This window comes from Engystomops pustulosus, chromosome 2 (genome assembly GCF_040894005.1).
Source record: "Engystomops pustulosus chromosome 2, aEngPut4.maternal, whole genome shotgun sequence".
In the NCBI taxonomy this organism is placed as follows: Eukaryota; Metazoa; Chordata; class Amphibia; order Anura; family Leptodactylidae; genus Engystomops; species Engystomops pustulosus.
In genome coordinates this window covers 144,857,318-144,876,012 of record NC_092412.1, presented here as the reverse complement: position 1 = coordinate 144,876,012, position 18,695 = coordinate 144,857,318, and the positions used below count along the sequence as shown (strand labels likewise).

At 42.2% G+C, this 18,695-nt stretch overlaps 1 protein-coding gene across 3 annotated transcripts in view; it reads left to right on the top strand.

Moving 5' to 3' along the window:
• Window positions 1-8,127, top strand: part of RSPO1 (R-spondin 1) — a 143,876-nt gene extending 135,749 nt beyond the window's left edge. For all 3 annotated transcript variants that reach the window (XM_072136764.1, XM_072136762.1, XM_072136763.1), the window contains one exon: window positions 7,383-8,127. In XM_072136764.1, coding sequence (XP_071992865.1) covers window positions 7,383-7,516 — 134 coding nt within the window. In that variant the 3' untranslated portion in view covers window positions 7,517-8,127. The remainder of the gene's footprint in view (window positions 1-7,382) is intronic.
• Window positions 8,128-18,695: the final 10,568 nt, after the last annotated feature.

Here is an 18,695-nt window from a genome sequence, read left to right as displayed (position 1 = left end):
AGTCTGAGGATCTGGGAAGCGTGCACCCCCCACATGGCAAGAATATTTGGAGGAGGAGAAGCGTGATTGGTGAGCGGACAGCTTTTTTCTTTCTTGCAGTGTCTGGTGTAGGGTGGTATTACATTGATCCAGGGATTTATTCTGACATATTTGCCATCAGAAAGGACTTTTACCTTACTAAGGTACAATTGGCATCACTATTGTAGGGTTTTTGCCTTCTTCTGGATCAACACATGATAGTCCTGTGCCTTGCTTCAACCTTAATTACTATAATACTGTGTCAAACTGCATGTGCATAGAGAAATTGGGAAAGAAAACTGTCCATTAAATTGTGGAATATCTACAGTGATATTACAACATTATAATTTACATAAGTGGCACATCTATTCTATTAAGGTCATTTATTTGTTCCTCATACAATGACCCTGACACATTTTTTCAGTATGGTGAAATCCCAGGCCATTCATTACTCTGCATTAGAGGTGTCAGTGCCAGATAACACAGCTTCTGTGTGCTTATGACATGTAATGTGGTCTCTGGAAAGTTTTTTGTTTGGTGAAGCAAGCTTAAACTGAATAGTTGCACACTGTATCTGGCTAATGTTTGGCTGTGTACTGGATCTACAGTAGTAAGATAATACATGTTTCTGTGTCCATATCAGACATTAGTACATGACTTAAATTACAGGTATTCCACAGGTACAAATAAGATATCTTCTGTAGGCTTGTTCTAAATCCAGTCAAATGATAGTTTGTCTTTGGATATCATGTGGATAATTTGTGTAAGTTCGGGTTTCATTTTACTTTCTGTCCCTGTGCCAACTGGATTTTGAAGTATAGTAAATTATTGGCATCCAGAGAGCTCCACCAGTACAATAAATTATTGCCATCCAAAGATCACAGTAAACTGAAATGGTCCGGTGGAATATGTTTGTAACTAGGAGTCATTCTTAAAGGAAACCTATCATCACATTTTCACATACACAGCTATTGACAGGCTCCTATAGAGCCCAATAACTAACGGACACCCTTCTTCTAGATAAAAATAGTTTACCTCACATCCACATAAATCATCTTAATCTTATATTACCTGGCATCAGAGAGGGCATGTCCTGCCTGGGTGGCCCCACCCCTTCTCCCATGCCTCTTCTCTGCATGTCATGTGACCAGAGTGACATCATCTAATGTCCTGTTTCATTTGCAACATCTACCCCCTGTATGTATCTGATCAAATAAAATCACAGCCTGCTTGGATATATTTGCAACATCCACCACCAGGGCCTAGCCTTTTCTTGGGGCCTGGAGGCAGCCAGGACCCAGAATACTGGAGTGGCTGGCGATTGCGGCCTAGGGGGCGCTGATGTCATGGTGCTTGTTATGGGGACCGAAGGGCTGACCTACAGCCTGGCAGGTCTCCAGCAGGTGGTGGGTGCAAGAAATATGGAAGGAGAGGCTGATGTACTGGTTCCCCCTGGGGAAACCCCTGAGTATCAGCTGTATCAAGGGATCAGATGGAGGCAACGTTGTGCAAATCAACTCCTGGTTCTTTATTGAATAACAGGAAGCAGGCAATGGGCATAAAAGGTCTAACAGCAGATACGGATTCTGGTACTGGAGTGGTCGTGGAGAATGCTCTGGAGAAATAGTGCACCAACCTGGTAGTAGATGCAGTCTGGGATAATTGAGATGGACCTGTGTCAAAACTGTGGGAGCTGCAGCTCTGGATTAGAGTCTCCTGACTCAGTTCCTGGGATTGTTTTGTGTGTCAGCACTGAAGGTGTGCTGAACACTGTCTCTCTGTTCACAGTTTCTGCAGACTGGACTGCTGACCGTGAGGTCTGGACCATGTCTCCCACTGTACAGGGGTTTTATACTTCTCCTGGTCAGGTGATAGCACCTCTCCAATCACACTCCAGTTTACAAAACAGCCACATAATTCGATAACATCTTATTTTTGGGTGGGTTAATTTGCATGACAGGTTCTCTTTAAGGCGCATATTCTTATGTCGGTGACTGCATTTATTGTTCTTATAAAAATGTAGCACTAACATTTAAACTTAATTAGCTTTTCTAAAATATAGATGCTTTAAATGTCTGCAACCTGCACACTTATTCCAGTATGCTCTCTTCTAAACGTTCCTATGTGTAAGTTGGAAACAAAGGTTAGCATTACATTCAAGAAAATGGAGGCAGTTTAAATATTTTTATGTGGTATTTATTTAAAATTTAAGAAAATAATGTACCTGGTGTTGACACACCTAGTAGAAAAGAGTAAATATGTCAGGCAATATGGAGGGTCTATTTATTCCAGATGTAACACATGAAGAAATTGAATTGTATGTTGCACGGTAGAGATGAGCAGTCCCGAGCAGTTTTACCCTGGGCATACCAAACATATTACCAGATTGGCTGCCAAACTGCCAATCTGGCAAATTAACGCTCCTGGCTACTAGCCATGACTGTAGTGGGCCAAGGGAAGACCCCTGGCCAATCAAAGCAAACCCGAACCCATACAGAAATTTCAGGTACACTCATCTCTATTGGATAGTACAGTTGCCAAGGCAACTTAGCAAGTATTGCATACAGCTACAATTTTGATTAATAGCATTCCTTTATTAAGAATTATGAAAACATACCAGGATACAAAAATAATTTTGTGATATAACAGTGCTATTTTTTTTTTAAATAATTGAAAAAAAAACTTCTATATGGCATTGCTGAGTAGTTACACAATTATATACATTAATACTGTTTTGGCATTTTTCATTGATTAATTTGTTGCACTAGTGTGTTTACCATTAAATAAACTGAACAAATGGAAGTATAGAGGGTCCTTCAGCCATATATGAAGCCTTGTTGCTATAAAGAAAGGGCTAGCAATCATTTTCTTATATAATAACTTCTGATTTATTGTGAGATCGGCAGAACCAAAGAGATTCATCAGCAATCTGTTCCTTAGCAGAATTCTACCCAGTAAAGTGTTAAAGAATTTAGAATCTGGTTGTTCTGTTTTATGGAGAGTATAAAAAGTCCCTCTTTAACTGCATCTACTTATACAGGACATAAATAATAGGAATTGTTATGCAACTAGATCCCTATGGGGCCCCTGAACAATTGCCATTTATGGAACTGAAGGAATACATTTCCCGTAACAATGTGGTATGGTTGGAATATAATTTACCATGCAGAATGCTTTGTGTAAAAAAGACACATTAATATCCATGCACAGCTATGGCAGTGTTTATTTTACTATATCTAAAGGTGATTATGACCCATGGCGTTTATAATGAAATAGGATCAAAATCCAGGACATTAACCTGATTTACCCTATTTACCCAGTAGCCATTAATTGGTGCTGGTATTAGTTTTTTTTTTGGTAATTAGGTGGTTAACCCTTTAAGGACCTAGCCCTTTTTTGCTTTTTCATTTCAATTTTTCACTCCCAACAATCAAAAATCTATAACTTTTTTTTTTACACATAAAGAGCTGTGTGGCCACTTGTTTTCTGCGTAACAAACTGCACTTCAGAGTGATGGTATTTAATATTCCATGCCATGTACTTGGAAGCGGGAAAAAAAATCCAAATGCAGGGAAATTGGTGAAAAAACGCATTTGCACAGTTTTCTTGTGGGCTTGGACTTTACAGCTTTCGCTGTGCTCCCCAAATGTCATGTCTACTTTATTATATTGGGTTGTTGCGGGATTACCAAATTTGTATAGGTTTTATAATGTTTTCATACAATTACAAAAATGAAAACCTCCTGTACAAATTTTTTTTTTGATTTTGCCATCTTCTGGCGCTAATAACTTTTTTATACTTTGGTGTATGGAGCTGTGGGTGGTGTCGGTTTTTTTACAACTTCTGATGATGTTTTCAATGCTAGTATTTTTAGGGCTGTATGACCTTCATATCACATTTTAATAAAAAATTTTATATTTTTCAAAAAGGCAAAAAAGTGCAATTTTCAAATTAGTGCGCTGTTTTTCATTGCAGGGTTAAACACAGTGAAAAACCATTATTATCTTTTTATAGATTGGGCATTTTTATTTATATTTATATCAGTTCTAGGGAAAGGGGGTGACTTGTTGAATTTTTAGGGTTTATTTAATTATATATATATATATATATATATATATATATATATATATATATATATATATATATATTTTCTTTTTACTTTTACTATTTTTCCAACTTCCTAGGGTACTTTAACCCTTGGTTGTCTGATTGATCCTATCATATACTGCCATACTACAGTATGGGGATTTTTATCCTCATTCATTACAATGTGCAATTAGCACATAGTCTTCCACGGATCGCCGTTCCCCGTTGACATCACATGGAGCGACGATCTCCAACAAGATGGTGGGGCCCATCTTTTTGAAGTCGCTGGCAGCAAAGGCTTACCGGCTGTGGAGAGGGCTCAGCACGGAGCCCTCTCCATGCACCCGCAGCTGACCTGTGACCTGGGTTAAAAAAGAAACTTATGTCCCTCCCAATCCTGTGATCATGCAGCTGTGATGCAGAGCTTTATATGAAAAAACTGTCTATAATCAATGCTGTACATAGAGCTACACATGGCCAAAAAGTAGTAGGATGTGTTGCCAGGAAACAGGATCTAACAATTCCAGCAGAATTTACTGAAGAAATTGTAGGTTATCTAACGCCAGAATGAAGGATTGTAAACCAGGCACACTAACATTATGGAGTGTGCCCCATCTGTCAGTATCTGCACTTCTTTTAGCTTCTTATGCCCTGGATTTTACAAAAAAAAAAGCCTTAAAATTATTCAAATGAGTCTTAGAGGCTCTAGGCTCCAAAGTAGCCAAAAATATTTTTTCTTTAAAACAAACACATAAAAAGCTTATAGGAAAGCAGTTCTTGCCAGAGGGGTACACACACCAGCATGTGCTTGGCTTACAATCCTTCATCCTGGTGGCAGATGTTCTTTAAAAAGCAAATGGCATTATGTATCCGTATATACTTGAGTATAAGCCGAGTTTTTCAACACAAAAAGTGTGCTGAAAAACCCAAACTCGGCTTATACTGGAGTAAAAAAAATATTAATCAAAACTCACCTTTCCGGCGGCCCCCTTGGGTCTTCTGTGCGATCCGTCGGTCAGCGGACCTTCCACTGATGGATGGATCGCACAGAATGGGGCCGCTGGAAAAGTGAGTTTTAATTTTATTTTTTAATCAACTGTATAACGGGGTGGGGGGGTGGGACGCTGCATAACGGGGCTGGGGGCCACCCACATAATGTGGTAATGGGGCTGCTGGCTATATACTCGGGCACAGGGGCTGGCAGGAGATATACTCGGGCACAGGGGCTGGCAGGATCTATATTCGGGCACAGGGGCTGGCAGGCTATATACTCAGGCACAGAGGCTGGCAGGCTATAAACTGGAGAAGCGGCTGGCAGGCTGTATACTGGGGCAGGGGCTGACAGGCTGTATACTGGGGCAGGGGCTGGCAGGCTTTATACTGGGGCTCAGGGGCTGGCAGGCTATATACTGGGGCAGGGGCTGGCAGGCTATATACTGGGGCAGAGGCTGGCAGGCTATATACCGGGGCAGGGGCTGGAAGGCTATATACTGGGGCAGGGGCTGCTAACTATATACTGGGGCAGGGGATGGCATTTTTTTGTGGTAAAATAAGGGGTCTTGGCTTATACTCGGGTCAGCTTATACTCGAGTATATACAGTAAATTCTTCTAATTTAACAACAGTCCACCAAGCTGGATATTAGCATGACTATGGTATTGCTGAGATCACTTTGGATGTAAACCAAAAAGACATACAGAAAAGAAGCCCTTTTAAGGCCCATAAATACACTGGAAAACATGTATAGTGGGGTATGTGGGTAAAACATAAAAGTCATAAATATATAAGTTACATACATAAAATATAACCTTCATAACTTCTTTAATAACCAATATCATTAGGGTTTTCCGACAGGGCCAGAAAGCAACAATCCCATGCCAAGCTGTCAAGGGTATTACAGACTTAAAACCAAGTTCTCTGGGACCTCAGGTTGCTGACTACAACTTCAGAATTTCTAGCCAAGGAACCAAGGAGACTGATTTACTCACCATGATATTGCTCATATTTACTTTTTCCTGTGACCTTGCATGGTGACAATAAAAGCAAGCACTATTTTAAGACCGAAACAAAACCAATGACCAGAGGCAAAAGCAATTAAAAAATATGCAAGTCATCATACTTTATGTCCATATTAGTTAGCTAGACCTCTACACACACAAGTAGTTGCCCAAAACATAGATGACCAATATATCCTGGACCTGATCAAGCGTACCATAGAAATTGAAATGAGCTAACCATTCCAGAGCATACTCTGGACTGAAACCAAAACAACATTGGCTTCAAAGAAGTCGGGTGCATCTGTATCCCATCTGGTCTGTTGCAGCTTCTAATAGGTGTCACGGGTGCCCCTACGACCCATTTCTCGGGACACCCATGTGCCTCTGTGTGCCTCTCTGCCTCACTTACCTCCCCGGGTTACAGAAGCGTCTCCTGCGGCTCGGCACGGTGCGGCCAGTGCCGCTAATTGACACTTGCCAGCCACTGACCTATTAAACAGCCAGCCTCTTTATATGACCCCTGTTGGATCTTTGTGCCTCGTTGCCATTTAAAAAGTATGTTTCCTATGCCCTGTGCTCTGACTGCCATATCCTATTGTGACCCTAGTCATGTGACACTGTGAGTGTGATGTTACTGAAAGGGCAGGACCTCCTGCTTAAAATCCACTCAGCATTCACAGCTGACTGTCTCTGGCAGCAATACATGTTGGTACTGCCGCTGTGAGCTGTCAGTTTCTGTGAGCAATGCGCAGTTGGAGACATTCAGCTGTGAGCTGTCCATCACTCTCTGAAAGCGATGTTTAGCAAAGTGCTACAGACAGTCAGCTATGGTGGAGGTCCCTCTCCCCCTTAGTAGTAAGTTGGCGGGGTCCCTGGGGTGTGCGCCCAGGAAGCCAACCCACTAACTCTGCCCTGAATCAAAGTGATAGAGAGAGTTATGGATTTGTGAAAAATGAGGAAAAGTTGCTCTTTAAAAATAATGAAAAGTTTCAGAGCTATAAATACGTTTGCAACCAACTGTTATTAATATGACCCACTGCTCTATTCCCTTCTATGGAACACATGTGGACAGCAGAGCACACCAAGCAGTTATTCCCACTGGAGTGGATCACATTGGGGATCTCAGGATTGCTACTCCAAGGAATTCCAAGGGTCAGACTCACAGTCACAGACTTACAGAGTACTATGTAAATAATTAATACACTATGCATTTAGTATTTAATGATCCCTATTATTAAATATTTATTGAAATGCAACCACTAATACAGAGTTTTTTTTGCAGAAGGAAAGACCAAAAACACAAAAGGAAAAGGGAACAAGAACAAAAACCGAAACACCGGAGCTGGAAATAAGAAGAAAAAAAACCAACAAAGAGTAACGTCACTACCCATCACTCCTTCTGTTCCAACAAAGTAGCTGTTACTATAGAGTCCAGCACCAACAAGAGAATAATGCTGCTATATATCTAAGATGCTTTCTTAAACTGGAGCACTGCTACAACTTAAGCACCTACACCATTGGTGATTGATTGGCAAACTCTTACAGTTAACTACCAGAGTTTATATTGCCATAAGAATGGGGCAATTTTACCCAGGACTTCTACAGAGGAGAAAAAAAGGGTATAGGGCTATTTCTTGACAAGTACAGGAAAGAGTCAAATGGTAACACCTTGATGCCGAAGATTTTGCAACTTCAGTCTGGAAATGTTTTTGAGAAACACTAAAGAACTATGGGATTTCATACCACCTTAAGTATTCCCCACTGTTCCCCTCCCTCCCATAAAGTCTGTGTTTTCAGATGTTCGTATAACTTAAATTTTGGGGATTATATGTTAAACATTTGTGACCCATGTTTGTGGTCATCCCTATAAAGCTACTTCAGTAAAGACAAGAAAAATAGAGGACTGAGCAAGCTTCCAAGGACATTAATTATGAGGTAGTGATAACGAACTAAAGAAGTTTTATTTTCAAATGGATTTCTATGTGTTTTATTGTTACAAAAAGAAGGTAATTAAAAATAACATAAGATAACGGATATGTATGAGTAAATGTACACACAGTACACAGTTGAACTGATCTTATTACTGGTTAAAAGATGAGAAAAAAAATCACAGGGGTATAAAAAGTACTTAAAGCGCTGCAAACCTAAGACAGGGATGAGTTACCTGCACCCTCTCTGCCTAGATGCTAGATATTAGGTGGCTAAAGGACTGCCGATGATGTAATGACCATGCAGTCATCTCCTGTATTGGTTATGGCGTCATCATGGGTCCTTTATCCAACTAGGATTTAACATCCACCCAGGATACCGTATTTTTCAGACTATAAAGCGCACTAAAAATCAAAGGTGCGCCTTATAGTCCAGTGCGCCTTATATATGAACCGTACTTACAGACAACAGCTGCCTTGAACTGTGCACAGGTCTGCCACCTGCTGGTCATTCATCCTTATAATCAGGTGCGCCTTATACTCCGGTGCGCCTTATATATGAACCTAGAGGTTTAAGCAGGCATTTATTGATGGTGCGCCTTATACTCCGGTGCGATTTATAGTCCAAAAATTACTGTAAATGTCTTGGATTATAATGTGCATGTAGAACTGTGGCACTTGGACTTTCACACTATATTTGAAAACTGTAGCACCATTTATTGATATCAAAACAGAACAAAACGTAAAAAAAAGTAGGTTTATTTAAGCGAAAGGTTTCATTTATTTTCCACATGGGTCTTTTCAACATGCGTTTTCCAACAATATAAATATCCACAGGATAAGTCTTTAAAGGGAGCCAGTCACCACATTTTTCACAAATAGAGCTACTGGCAGGTTCCTATAGAGCCCTAGTAACTAACTGACACCCTAATTTTAGCTAAACATTTTCGCCTCAGATTCTCATATATTCAACTTCAGAATGTTTCCTGGTCTCCAAGGATGTCTATAGTGAGTCGAGGTGGACGTGGCCTCCTCAGGCTCAATCCAGCAGCTCTTCCCCATGCTTTTTCTGCATGCAGCAGTAATGTCATGTGACCAGGGTGATATCATTGCAGGTCCTTTAGACTTGTAACATTAGTTAACTGTACACCAAGGATAAACCACAGCATATGATATTACATGAAATGACAGCAGTCTGCATGGAGAGGAGTAGAAGACCGTGGAGGCATGGTGTGATTTTTTTCTGTGGTGAGATATGTTTATGGGGTACTGTTTGCTAATGTTGAGAGGCTAAAGGACATGTGATGATGTCACTCTGGTCACATGACATTTGGCCACACCACCTGGCCCGTTCAATAGAACACTAGATACGAGGCAAGTTTATAACTCTGATTTTATGGGGTGTGAGGTAAACTATTTTTACCTAAAAGAAGGGTGTCAGATAGTTACTAGAGCTCTATAGGAACCTGTCACAAGCTGACTTTTTTTTTTTTTAATATTCTTCAAATATTTTAGTATTCCCATTTCCATTTTATACTCCACTGCTTCCACAAGCCATATCTTTTTGATTTTTCTGTATACAAAGCTAGGGGGCTTGCTTTGTGTTGAACAACTGCAGCGTGAAGTATGCCTGCTAATACACAGGTTAGGTTCCAGGATTATTAAATGACAGATTAGGGCAAAGGCAGATAGGAGGAATGTACCATCAGATCTACTTCTGATAGTAGATTCCTCAAGATAGGTTTACTTTAAATTGTAATAGGAAGGCAAATAGGTGCCTGTCTACATAAATACCTCAACAATTTGGAAACCCAAATTAACCCAATTAGCTACAAGATTCATTAATAGTAATATCTTTAACCCCTTACTAATATGTCACATGTTGGGTCCCGGTGCATGGAGAGGGCTCGTGGGCCGAGCCCTTTCCATAGCCGGTAAGTCTTTGTTGCATATTGCAGCAAAGGCTTACCGGTAACACCCATTCTCCTGCTGATCGCCGCCAGCGTTCCTTCGCCATGGTAGCGTTGGATCTCACGAAGACCCGAAGCTACTTCGGGTTAACCCATTCATTACAATGTGCTATCAGCACAGGGAGTCTGAAAAATAGTAAAAATAAAAAAAATTAAAAAGTTTAAAAAAAAAATTATAATAAAAAAACCTAAAAATTCAAATCACCCCCCTTTCCCTTGAACTGATATTAATATAAATAAACAGTAAAAATCATAAACACATTAGGTAATGCCGCGTCCGAAAATGGCCAATCTATCAAAATTTGATAACGGTTTTTCACTGCGTTTAACCCCGTAACGGAAAATCGCGCCCAAAGTCAAAAATGCCCCTTTTTTTTGCCATTTTGAAAAAAATAAAAAATTCTATAAAAGTGATCAAAATGTCGTACAGTCCTAAAAATAATAACATTGTAAAAGTCATCAAAATCCGCCAAAAAACGGTACCACCCACAGCTCCATACACCAAAGTATAAAAAAAGTTATTAGCGCCAGAAGATGGCAAAATCCCCCAAAAAAATTTTGTACAGGAGGTTTTAATTTTTTTTAAAAGAATGAAAACATTATAAAGCCTATATAATTTTGTTATCCCCGTAATCGTACTGACCCAAAGAATAAAGTACACATGTCATTTGGGGAGTACAGTGAAATCCGTAAAAACCAAGCCCACAAGAATACTACACAAATGACTTTTTTTTACCAATTTCACTGCATTTGGAATTTTTTTCCCACTTCCCAGTACATGGCATGGAATATTAAATCCCAACATTTTGAAGTATAATTTGTTATGCAGAAAATAAGCCATCACACAGCTCTGTACATGGAAAAGTAAAAAAGTTACAGATTTTTGAATGTGGGGAGTGAAAAATAAAAACGCAAAGACGAAAAAGGGCTGCAGCGGGAAGGGGTTAATGCTATCTCTTCAGACACAAAGAAGATCTATCATGAAAATGAAGCATGTAAACCAAGGGCACTTACTTATAGATCCAGGCACAGTAACTGTGGTAATCTTCTTATATTTGTTATCATTCTGAAATAAGGATGTTTCCAGAGCTTCTCTGCAATGTCTTTTCACTTTGCCTGTTCAATCTAGCAGCAGCAGGAAGTTCACTGTAACAAGTGAAAAGAGATCAATGAGGGGCTATGGAAGTACCCCCCAGAGCTTTTCAGGATCATTAGCATAATGTTAAAAGTTGAGTTTAGTGGGAATGATGCCTTGGATAGACGTAGAGAAGAATAGAAAAAAATATCTCACGTACCCTTATATCCAGAAACTTGCTTTGAGGACAGTGGAGGCTTGTTTGGAGTGCCCATGCTTTGTTGGCTTGTTTGTCCAAAAAGAGTCCAAGTAAAAAAGAGTATACGTGGCACATCCCATAAAACTTCAAAACTTTATTCTTCTTACATTAAAAAGTGGAGAAAAAGTGACATGTAGGTAGCCCACCTACGTGTTTCAGCTTAGCCATGGATAAAAAATCTAAGAATATTACCATACTCTTACATGCAGAGGCCGGGCCTCCCTGTTCTCTTCCTTCTCCTGATATGGTGCTCTGGAGGGGTCACACGCTGCTGGGTGGCTGGATACTTGGGGATGAAAGTGTACACTTCTCCATCCGTGCAGAACCAAGTGCTGCCTCACACTGCACTCCGCCACATTTGCAACTTATGCTGCGTGGCCAACTGGACAGACACTGATATCAGGTAATTAGTGTCTGCTCCTCCATCATTCAAAGTGCCAGAATTTTTTTATTGGAGCCCATGAGTGTGTCCCATTTATTTACAACCCCCTCCTCTCTGAGCTCCTTGACCTGGCCCCTATAATCCTGCTCCTTAAATGTTTGCATTGCTTTAACATCTATGGGCTGGCATCTAAATGTTAACCATTTAGTGTAACCCACCTTCGCCAAATGTCAGTGTGTTCACTACTTCACAGTTTGTTTTATCGTTTTCAGGATTAGAAGGGGTTAATTTGATCTATGGGAAGTGAGGTGTTCACACACAGCGTCTGAATTGCATTAAAAAAAAACACAATTCAGAGGCTTTGCGCTCAATCAAAGGACTTGGGCCGATGCACTTCTACTGACAATTTTGGGATCAGTGACATCCATCACCTGTTTTGCACCTAAAGCACAGTGAAAGCTGAAACAAACCCAGTAAGGAAATGGCGCAACTGTGTTTTTTATCAATTCTATTACATGTATTTCCCAATACATGGCACAGAATATTATACAGTGCCACTAGGAAGTGCAGTTTGTCCTGCGGATAACAAGCCCCATAAGCACTATACGTAGAAAATGGCATGCTCCTTCTATATTTTGTCTTCTATAACGAAATATCAACTTATACACTTTATGCAAATGAGCCAGAGGCTCACACCGATCAACTAGCTGAGCGCCTCCTGACTCTGTCAGAATGAAATTTATTCATGTCCCTTCTGTTTTCCTCCCCCCATGTAGGATGGCTGCAAGCGCTGCAGACAGCCAGTGACATCTGTCTGTCTGCTAATCTTGCGCATGCGTGAGATTAGCAGACAGCTGGAGTTATTGAGATATATGTTGGGGAACAGTTTGACAGTTTGTTGTTTATATATATGGAGTATATAGTAGAAGCACGTTGTTGTTATCCAGGGAACAGTTTTGTAAGTGAGTTGGTTATATTTAGGGGCACAGTGTGGAGATGTAATGTAAGGAAGACACGAGGGTCTCAAATTCTGCAGCAATAAGTCATAGCTGAAATAAGTCATAATGCAGGTCTGGACCCAAGTGAGCTTATTGCACATGTGAGTTACTCATTACCACTTTATTATCAGTACCATAGTTACTGACTTAGGCTGCATTTAGATGAATGTATGCCTGCTCGGCCTTTGAGCTTTAGAAGCTCAAAAAAGAGTGGATCATGCCAGAGCGGGCTCACGCCAGTATGTAAGCGTGCTTGGTTTACAATCCTTGATCCTGGTGGTAGTTATCCTTTAAAGACTAATGACATCTTGATGAATATTTTGTAATACAGTGAAACTACCATGGATGTGGTCTAAGTTTTACCATATCTATAACACATAACACATATGTTTCTCTATGAATGTCTCTTTTGAGCAAACCTTTAAGAATAAAGGAATTATTATTATTATAAATTATAAGAATGTATGTTGATTTTAAAGGAAATACCATCAAAATTAAGTGTGAAAAACCAGGGACACTTTCTCATAGATTCAGATAAACCAGGGACACTTTCTCATAGATTCAGATAAACCAGGGACACTTTCTAATAGATTCAGATAAACCAGGGACACTTTCTAATAGATCCAGAAACTGTGACTATAGTAATATTCTTAAATTTGTTACCTATGGACTCCTCTCTTCTAAAAATATCTTTTAAAATGATTCTGAAGGGTTCTTGGGGATGTTACAAGAGTGCTGTTTTAGAGTTTTACAATGAGTAGAGAAGGTCTCTCTTCCCCCTGCACTTCCTGTTAGATTACGCAGGCAGAGGATAGATAGAGCAGGGGGTTGGGTGAGACTCATTGTAAATCTGTAGCACTGAGGAGCTCTGGTAATACCTTCAGAGCCCTTCAGGCTCATAAGAATAATTTTAAAAGTTGATTTTAGAAGGAAGGAGGCCATGGATAACTAATATAAAAAAAATTGTACAGTCACAGTGCTTGCATCTATGAGTAATTGTCCCTGGTTTATCATGCTTAAATTTGATGGTAGATTTCCTTTAAGAATTGTTCACACTGTAGAAATAGTAAAATCCTGTAGTAAAAGTAAAGTACAACGCCTATATCTTTCACTTGTAATCAGTGGGAATGATTTACTTAGCCACCCCTGAGAAAATATTTACATAATTTGAAACGAGAGGGCTATTTGTCACATGTGGATTAGGAAACATTTCCACCTCTTCAGGAAATATCTGCAGCAGTAAAATAAATATTATGCATTCTAAATTACTTAAGTGTGTACACAAATTTGAAATATTTTATATAACATAACTCTTACCTTTTGGCAAAATTTAAAAAAAAAAAGAATTTACAGTTACATAAGAAAAGACATCTTACTAACCTTTTAAAAAAAATCTACCATCAAAACCAAGCATGATAAACCAGGAACACTTACTCCAGGTACTGTGATTGTGATAATATTCTTATATTTGTTATCCATGGCTTCCTTCCTGCTAAGATCAACTCTGAGGAGTATGCTAATGAGCCTGTAGGGCTCTTGGGGCTGTTACCACAGCCAGAGGCGCACCATCCATATCGCCTTGGACGGTGCTCCCTGCTGGATAATGGGGGGCAGCATCCCAGACGCGCCTTTTCTAAACGTAAAACAGAGAACAACACTATACTTACCTCTGGCTTCTTCCCCCAGCGGCTCAGTCTATTTTCCTGCCCGTGAGCACATACTGTGACGGCCTGTGGTGTCATGGCTGTCTGACATCATAGTATGTGTGCACCTATAGGATTGGGAAATACCTAAACAAGCCCATCTACTCCACTCCCAGTACTCCTAGTACGTACAATGAAGATCTGTCATATACTGGTCATCTAAAGCGTCCAAATGAAAGTTCTTGCTACATAGTATTAGACCCTAGCCCATATGGGGAGAATATATCTCATTATCATATTTTGTTGGACTACCTGGCCGTGAAGAATTTTTGGAGGAAGGTATTTACTTTACTGTCTTTAGTATCCAAAAACCATATCACACCACATCCAGTTATTCCTCTACTGAAACTAATTAGACTCAAAGCTAATTTTTCCCAGGTTATCACAATCCCCATTCTACTTATCCCTCCTAGACATATGAGATACTCATATGGGCCGACATCATGGGGAGGTCTAGTGGTACTGTGTTCAGGGGCCCCCCAGGTTTACAACCAAAAAGGGGGCTGAGGAGCTAACACAGCACCCACAAAACCCCCCGCTGCCCCTGCCCCCCAGTTCCTATGTCGATTCCTTGACAGCCTGCCTTCCTGCGGTGCCTCCTCTGCGATCCGGTGGCTGTGACAAGTGTGTCCTCTGACCCAGGCGCTGTCGCCTAAGCAAGGGGGGGTGGCGCCTTGGTAAGCTGCACACCCGTCACACCGCACTGGCCGTACCTGTTGGATCGCAGAGGAGGGAGCGCGGGAAGGCTGAAAGGCAAGACTCATGAGTATGTTTTTTTACTGTATTGCGAGGTGGACCCCAGGGGGGGGGGGGGCGTTGGTCATCTGGACTGGGGGGGGGGGCTTAACTGTATGTGGACCTGGGGGGTGCATGGGGGCTCTCTATGGACTGGGGGGGGCGTTAGCTGTCTGTCGACTGTGAGGAGGCACGGGGGCTGTCTGGATGGGGGGGGAGTTAAAGCTGTCTGTGGAACCGGGGGGAGCTGTGGGGACGTGCAGGGGCCGTTTACATACTGAGTGGGGACGTGCAGGGGCCGTTTACATACTGAGTGGGGACGTGCAGGGGCCGTCTACATACTGAGTGGGGACGTGCAGGGGCCGTCTACATACTGAGTGGGGACGTGCAGGGGCCGTCTACATACTGAGTGGGGACATGCAGGGGCCATCTACATACTGGGTCACATTTACTAAGGGTTCGAACAGCACATTTTCGCAGTTTCCCGACTTTTTACCGTTTTGCCCTCAATTGCCCCAGGTTTTTGGTGCACACGATCGGATTGTGGCGCATCTGCGCCGTCAGACAACCCGACTGATTTGGACAAACCGTAATTTAAAAACGAAATTGTGTCGCAAGATCTGCACTCACATGCACTGGAAAGAAAAAGGTGAACTCCGGCGGACCTCAGCGGGGGAAGCAACACATGCAGGTAATTGGACGCTCCATCTTAGTGAATAGCAGCAGACCCGAATCCTCGTGGGACAAATGTGCCGCACTGTGTGGGGACGTGCAGGGGCCCTCTACATACTGAGTGGGGACGTGCAGGGGCCATCTATATACTGAGTGGGGACATGCAGGGGCCATCTATATACTGAGTGGGGATGTGCAGGGGCCATCTACATACTGAGTAGGGACATGCAGGGGCCGTCTACATACTAAGTGGGAACATGCAGGGGCCATCTATATACTAAGTGGGGACATGCAGGGTCCATCTATATACTGAGTGGGGACGTGCAGGGGCCATCTACATACTGAGTGGGGACATGCAGGGGCCGTCTACATACTGAGTGGGGCCGTGCAGGGGCCGTCTACATACTGAGTTGGGACGTGCAGGGGCCATCTATATACCGTGTGGGGACGTGCAGAGGCTGTCTACATACCGAGTGGGGACGTGCAAGGGGCCCTCTACATACTGAGTGGGGATGTGCAGGGGCCATCTATATACTGAGTGGGGACATGCAGGAGTCATCTATATACTGAGTGGGAACATGCAGGGGCCATCTATATACTAAGTGGGGACATGCAGGGTCCATCTATATACTGAGTGGGGACGTGCAGGGGCCATCTACATACTGAGTGGGGACATGCAGGGGCCGTCTACATACTGAGTGGGGCCGTGCAGGGGCCGTCTACATACTGAGTTGGGACGTGCAGGGGCCATCTATATACCGTGTGGGGACGTGCAGAGGCTGTCTACATACCGAGTGGGGACGTGCAAGGGGCCCTCTACATACTGAGTGGGGATGTGCAGGGGCCATCTATATACTGAGTGGGGACATGCAGGAGTCATCTATATACTGAGTGGGGACGTGCAGGGGCCGTCTACATACTGAGTAGGGACATGCAGGGGCCGTCTATATACTGAGTGGGGATGTGCAGGAGCCATCTATATACTGAGTGGGGACATGCAGGGGCTGTCTACATACTGAGCGGGGACGTGCAGGGGCCGTCTACATACCGAGTGGGGACATGCAGGGGCCGTCTACATACTCAGTGGGGACATGCAGGGGCCATCTATATACTGAGTGGGGACATGCAGGAGTCATCTATATACTGAGTGGGGACGTGCAGGGGCTATCTATATACTGAGTGGGGACGTGCAGGGACTATCTATATACTGAGCGGGGACGTGCAGGGGCCGTCTACATACTGAGCAGGGACGTCCAGGGGCCATCTATATACTGTGTGGGGACATGCAGCGGCCGTCTATATACCCAGTGGGGACGTGCAGTGGCCGTCTACATACCGAGTGGGGACGTGCAGGGGTTATCTATATACTGAGTGGGGACGTGCAGGGAATATCTATATACTGAGCGGGGACGTGCAGGGGCCGTCTACATACTGAGCAGAGACGTCCAGGGGCCATCTATATACTGTGTGGGGACATGCAGCGGGCGTCTATATACCAAGTGGGGACGTGCAGGGGCCGTCTACATACCGAGTGGGGACGTGCAGGGGCTATCTATATACTGAGTGGGGACGTGCAGGGAATATCTATATACTGAGCGGGGACGTGCAGGGGCCGTCTACATACTGAGCAGAGACGTCCAGGGGCCATCTATATACTGAGTGGGGACGTGCAGGGGACGTCTATATACTGAGTTGGGAAGTGAAGGGTTGTCTACATACTGAGTGGGACTGAGTGGGGATTGTGTATTATGTTATGTATTAATGCAGAGGGATGGGGGGGGGCACAAAAATATTCCAGTCAGGGGCCCCAAAATTCCTAGTGGGGGCCCTGTGAGAAAGTATTTGACTTTGTCAGTGAAACCTGCTTGCTTTCCATGTGGGACACCTGATTGCAGCTACCTACTAATGGAGCAGTGGACATAGATATAAGTACAAACCTACAAACAGATGAAAGCAGTTGGACTTTTATTCGAAGTTGATTTAAGTAATATTTCCTGATATGAAAAGTACATTGAAAATGAGTAACAGATGTCCTACTATAAGATGCTATGCTTATTACCCAATAGAAATGATTTGAAAATGGATTATACTTCTGTTGGTTATTAGCCCCAGGGGAATGAGATTGTTTCTCGCAAGACATATTTCCTTTTATTATTGCTATTTGTAATTTTCTCTTGTACCAAAACCTTTCAGTAGGCCATGGCACATACTGTTCTACTTTCCTACTTATGTATCAATATAAAAATGAGGCTCCCTTTAATTGATTTTGTATCTAGCAAAAAAACAACTCATAGGCTACTGGACATACAAAGCTTACATGGGCTAACAGATACATGCATTTACAAACATCAAAGCATTCTTGTTAAGCATTATACTACCCTGTTAATAGTAGATTGCTAACTTTGAAACATTTTTTAATATGTGAGATCAAGTGGCCTTAAAGAGCACCTGTCAAATATTTTAGTCCATTAAACTACTAGGACCCTAAGGTAGAGTATGAAATTTCCTTTCTAGAATCTCCTCTTTTATATGAAACTTATAAAAAATCTCCTCCAAAATCATATGAAAATGACCAGAGAAGAGTCATATTTTGCTGAAGGCGAGTCAACTTTAGAGGCTACAGGGCAAATGGTCTTCAATAATCCGATGCACCCTGCACGTGCCAATCGGCTTAGCAGTTTTGTGTGAGCAGTTTTCACATGTATTTGCATACTGCGCCCCAATGATTGGGTTTTCCTTGGCTGTAGGCCATAACAATAAACATTAACATAAATAAACACAATGGGGCAAATTTATCAAGTGTCTGAAAGTCAGAATATTTCTAGTTGCCCGTGGCAACCAATCACAGCTCAGCTTTCATTTTACCAGTGCTC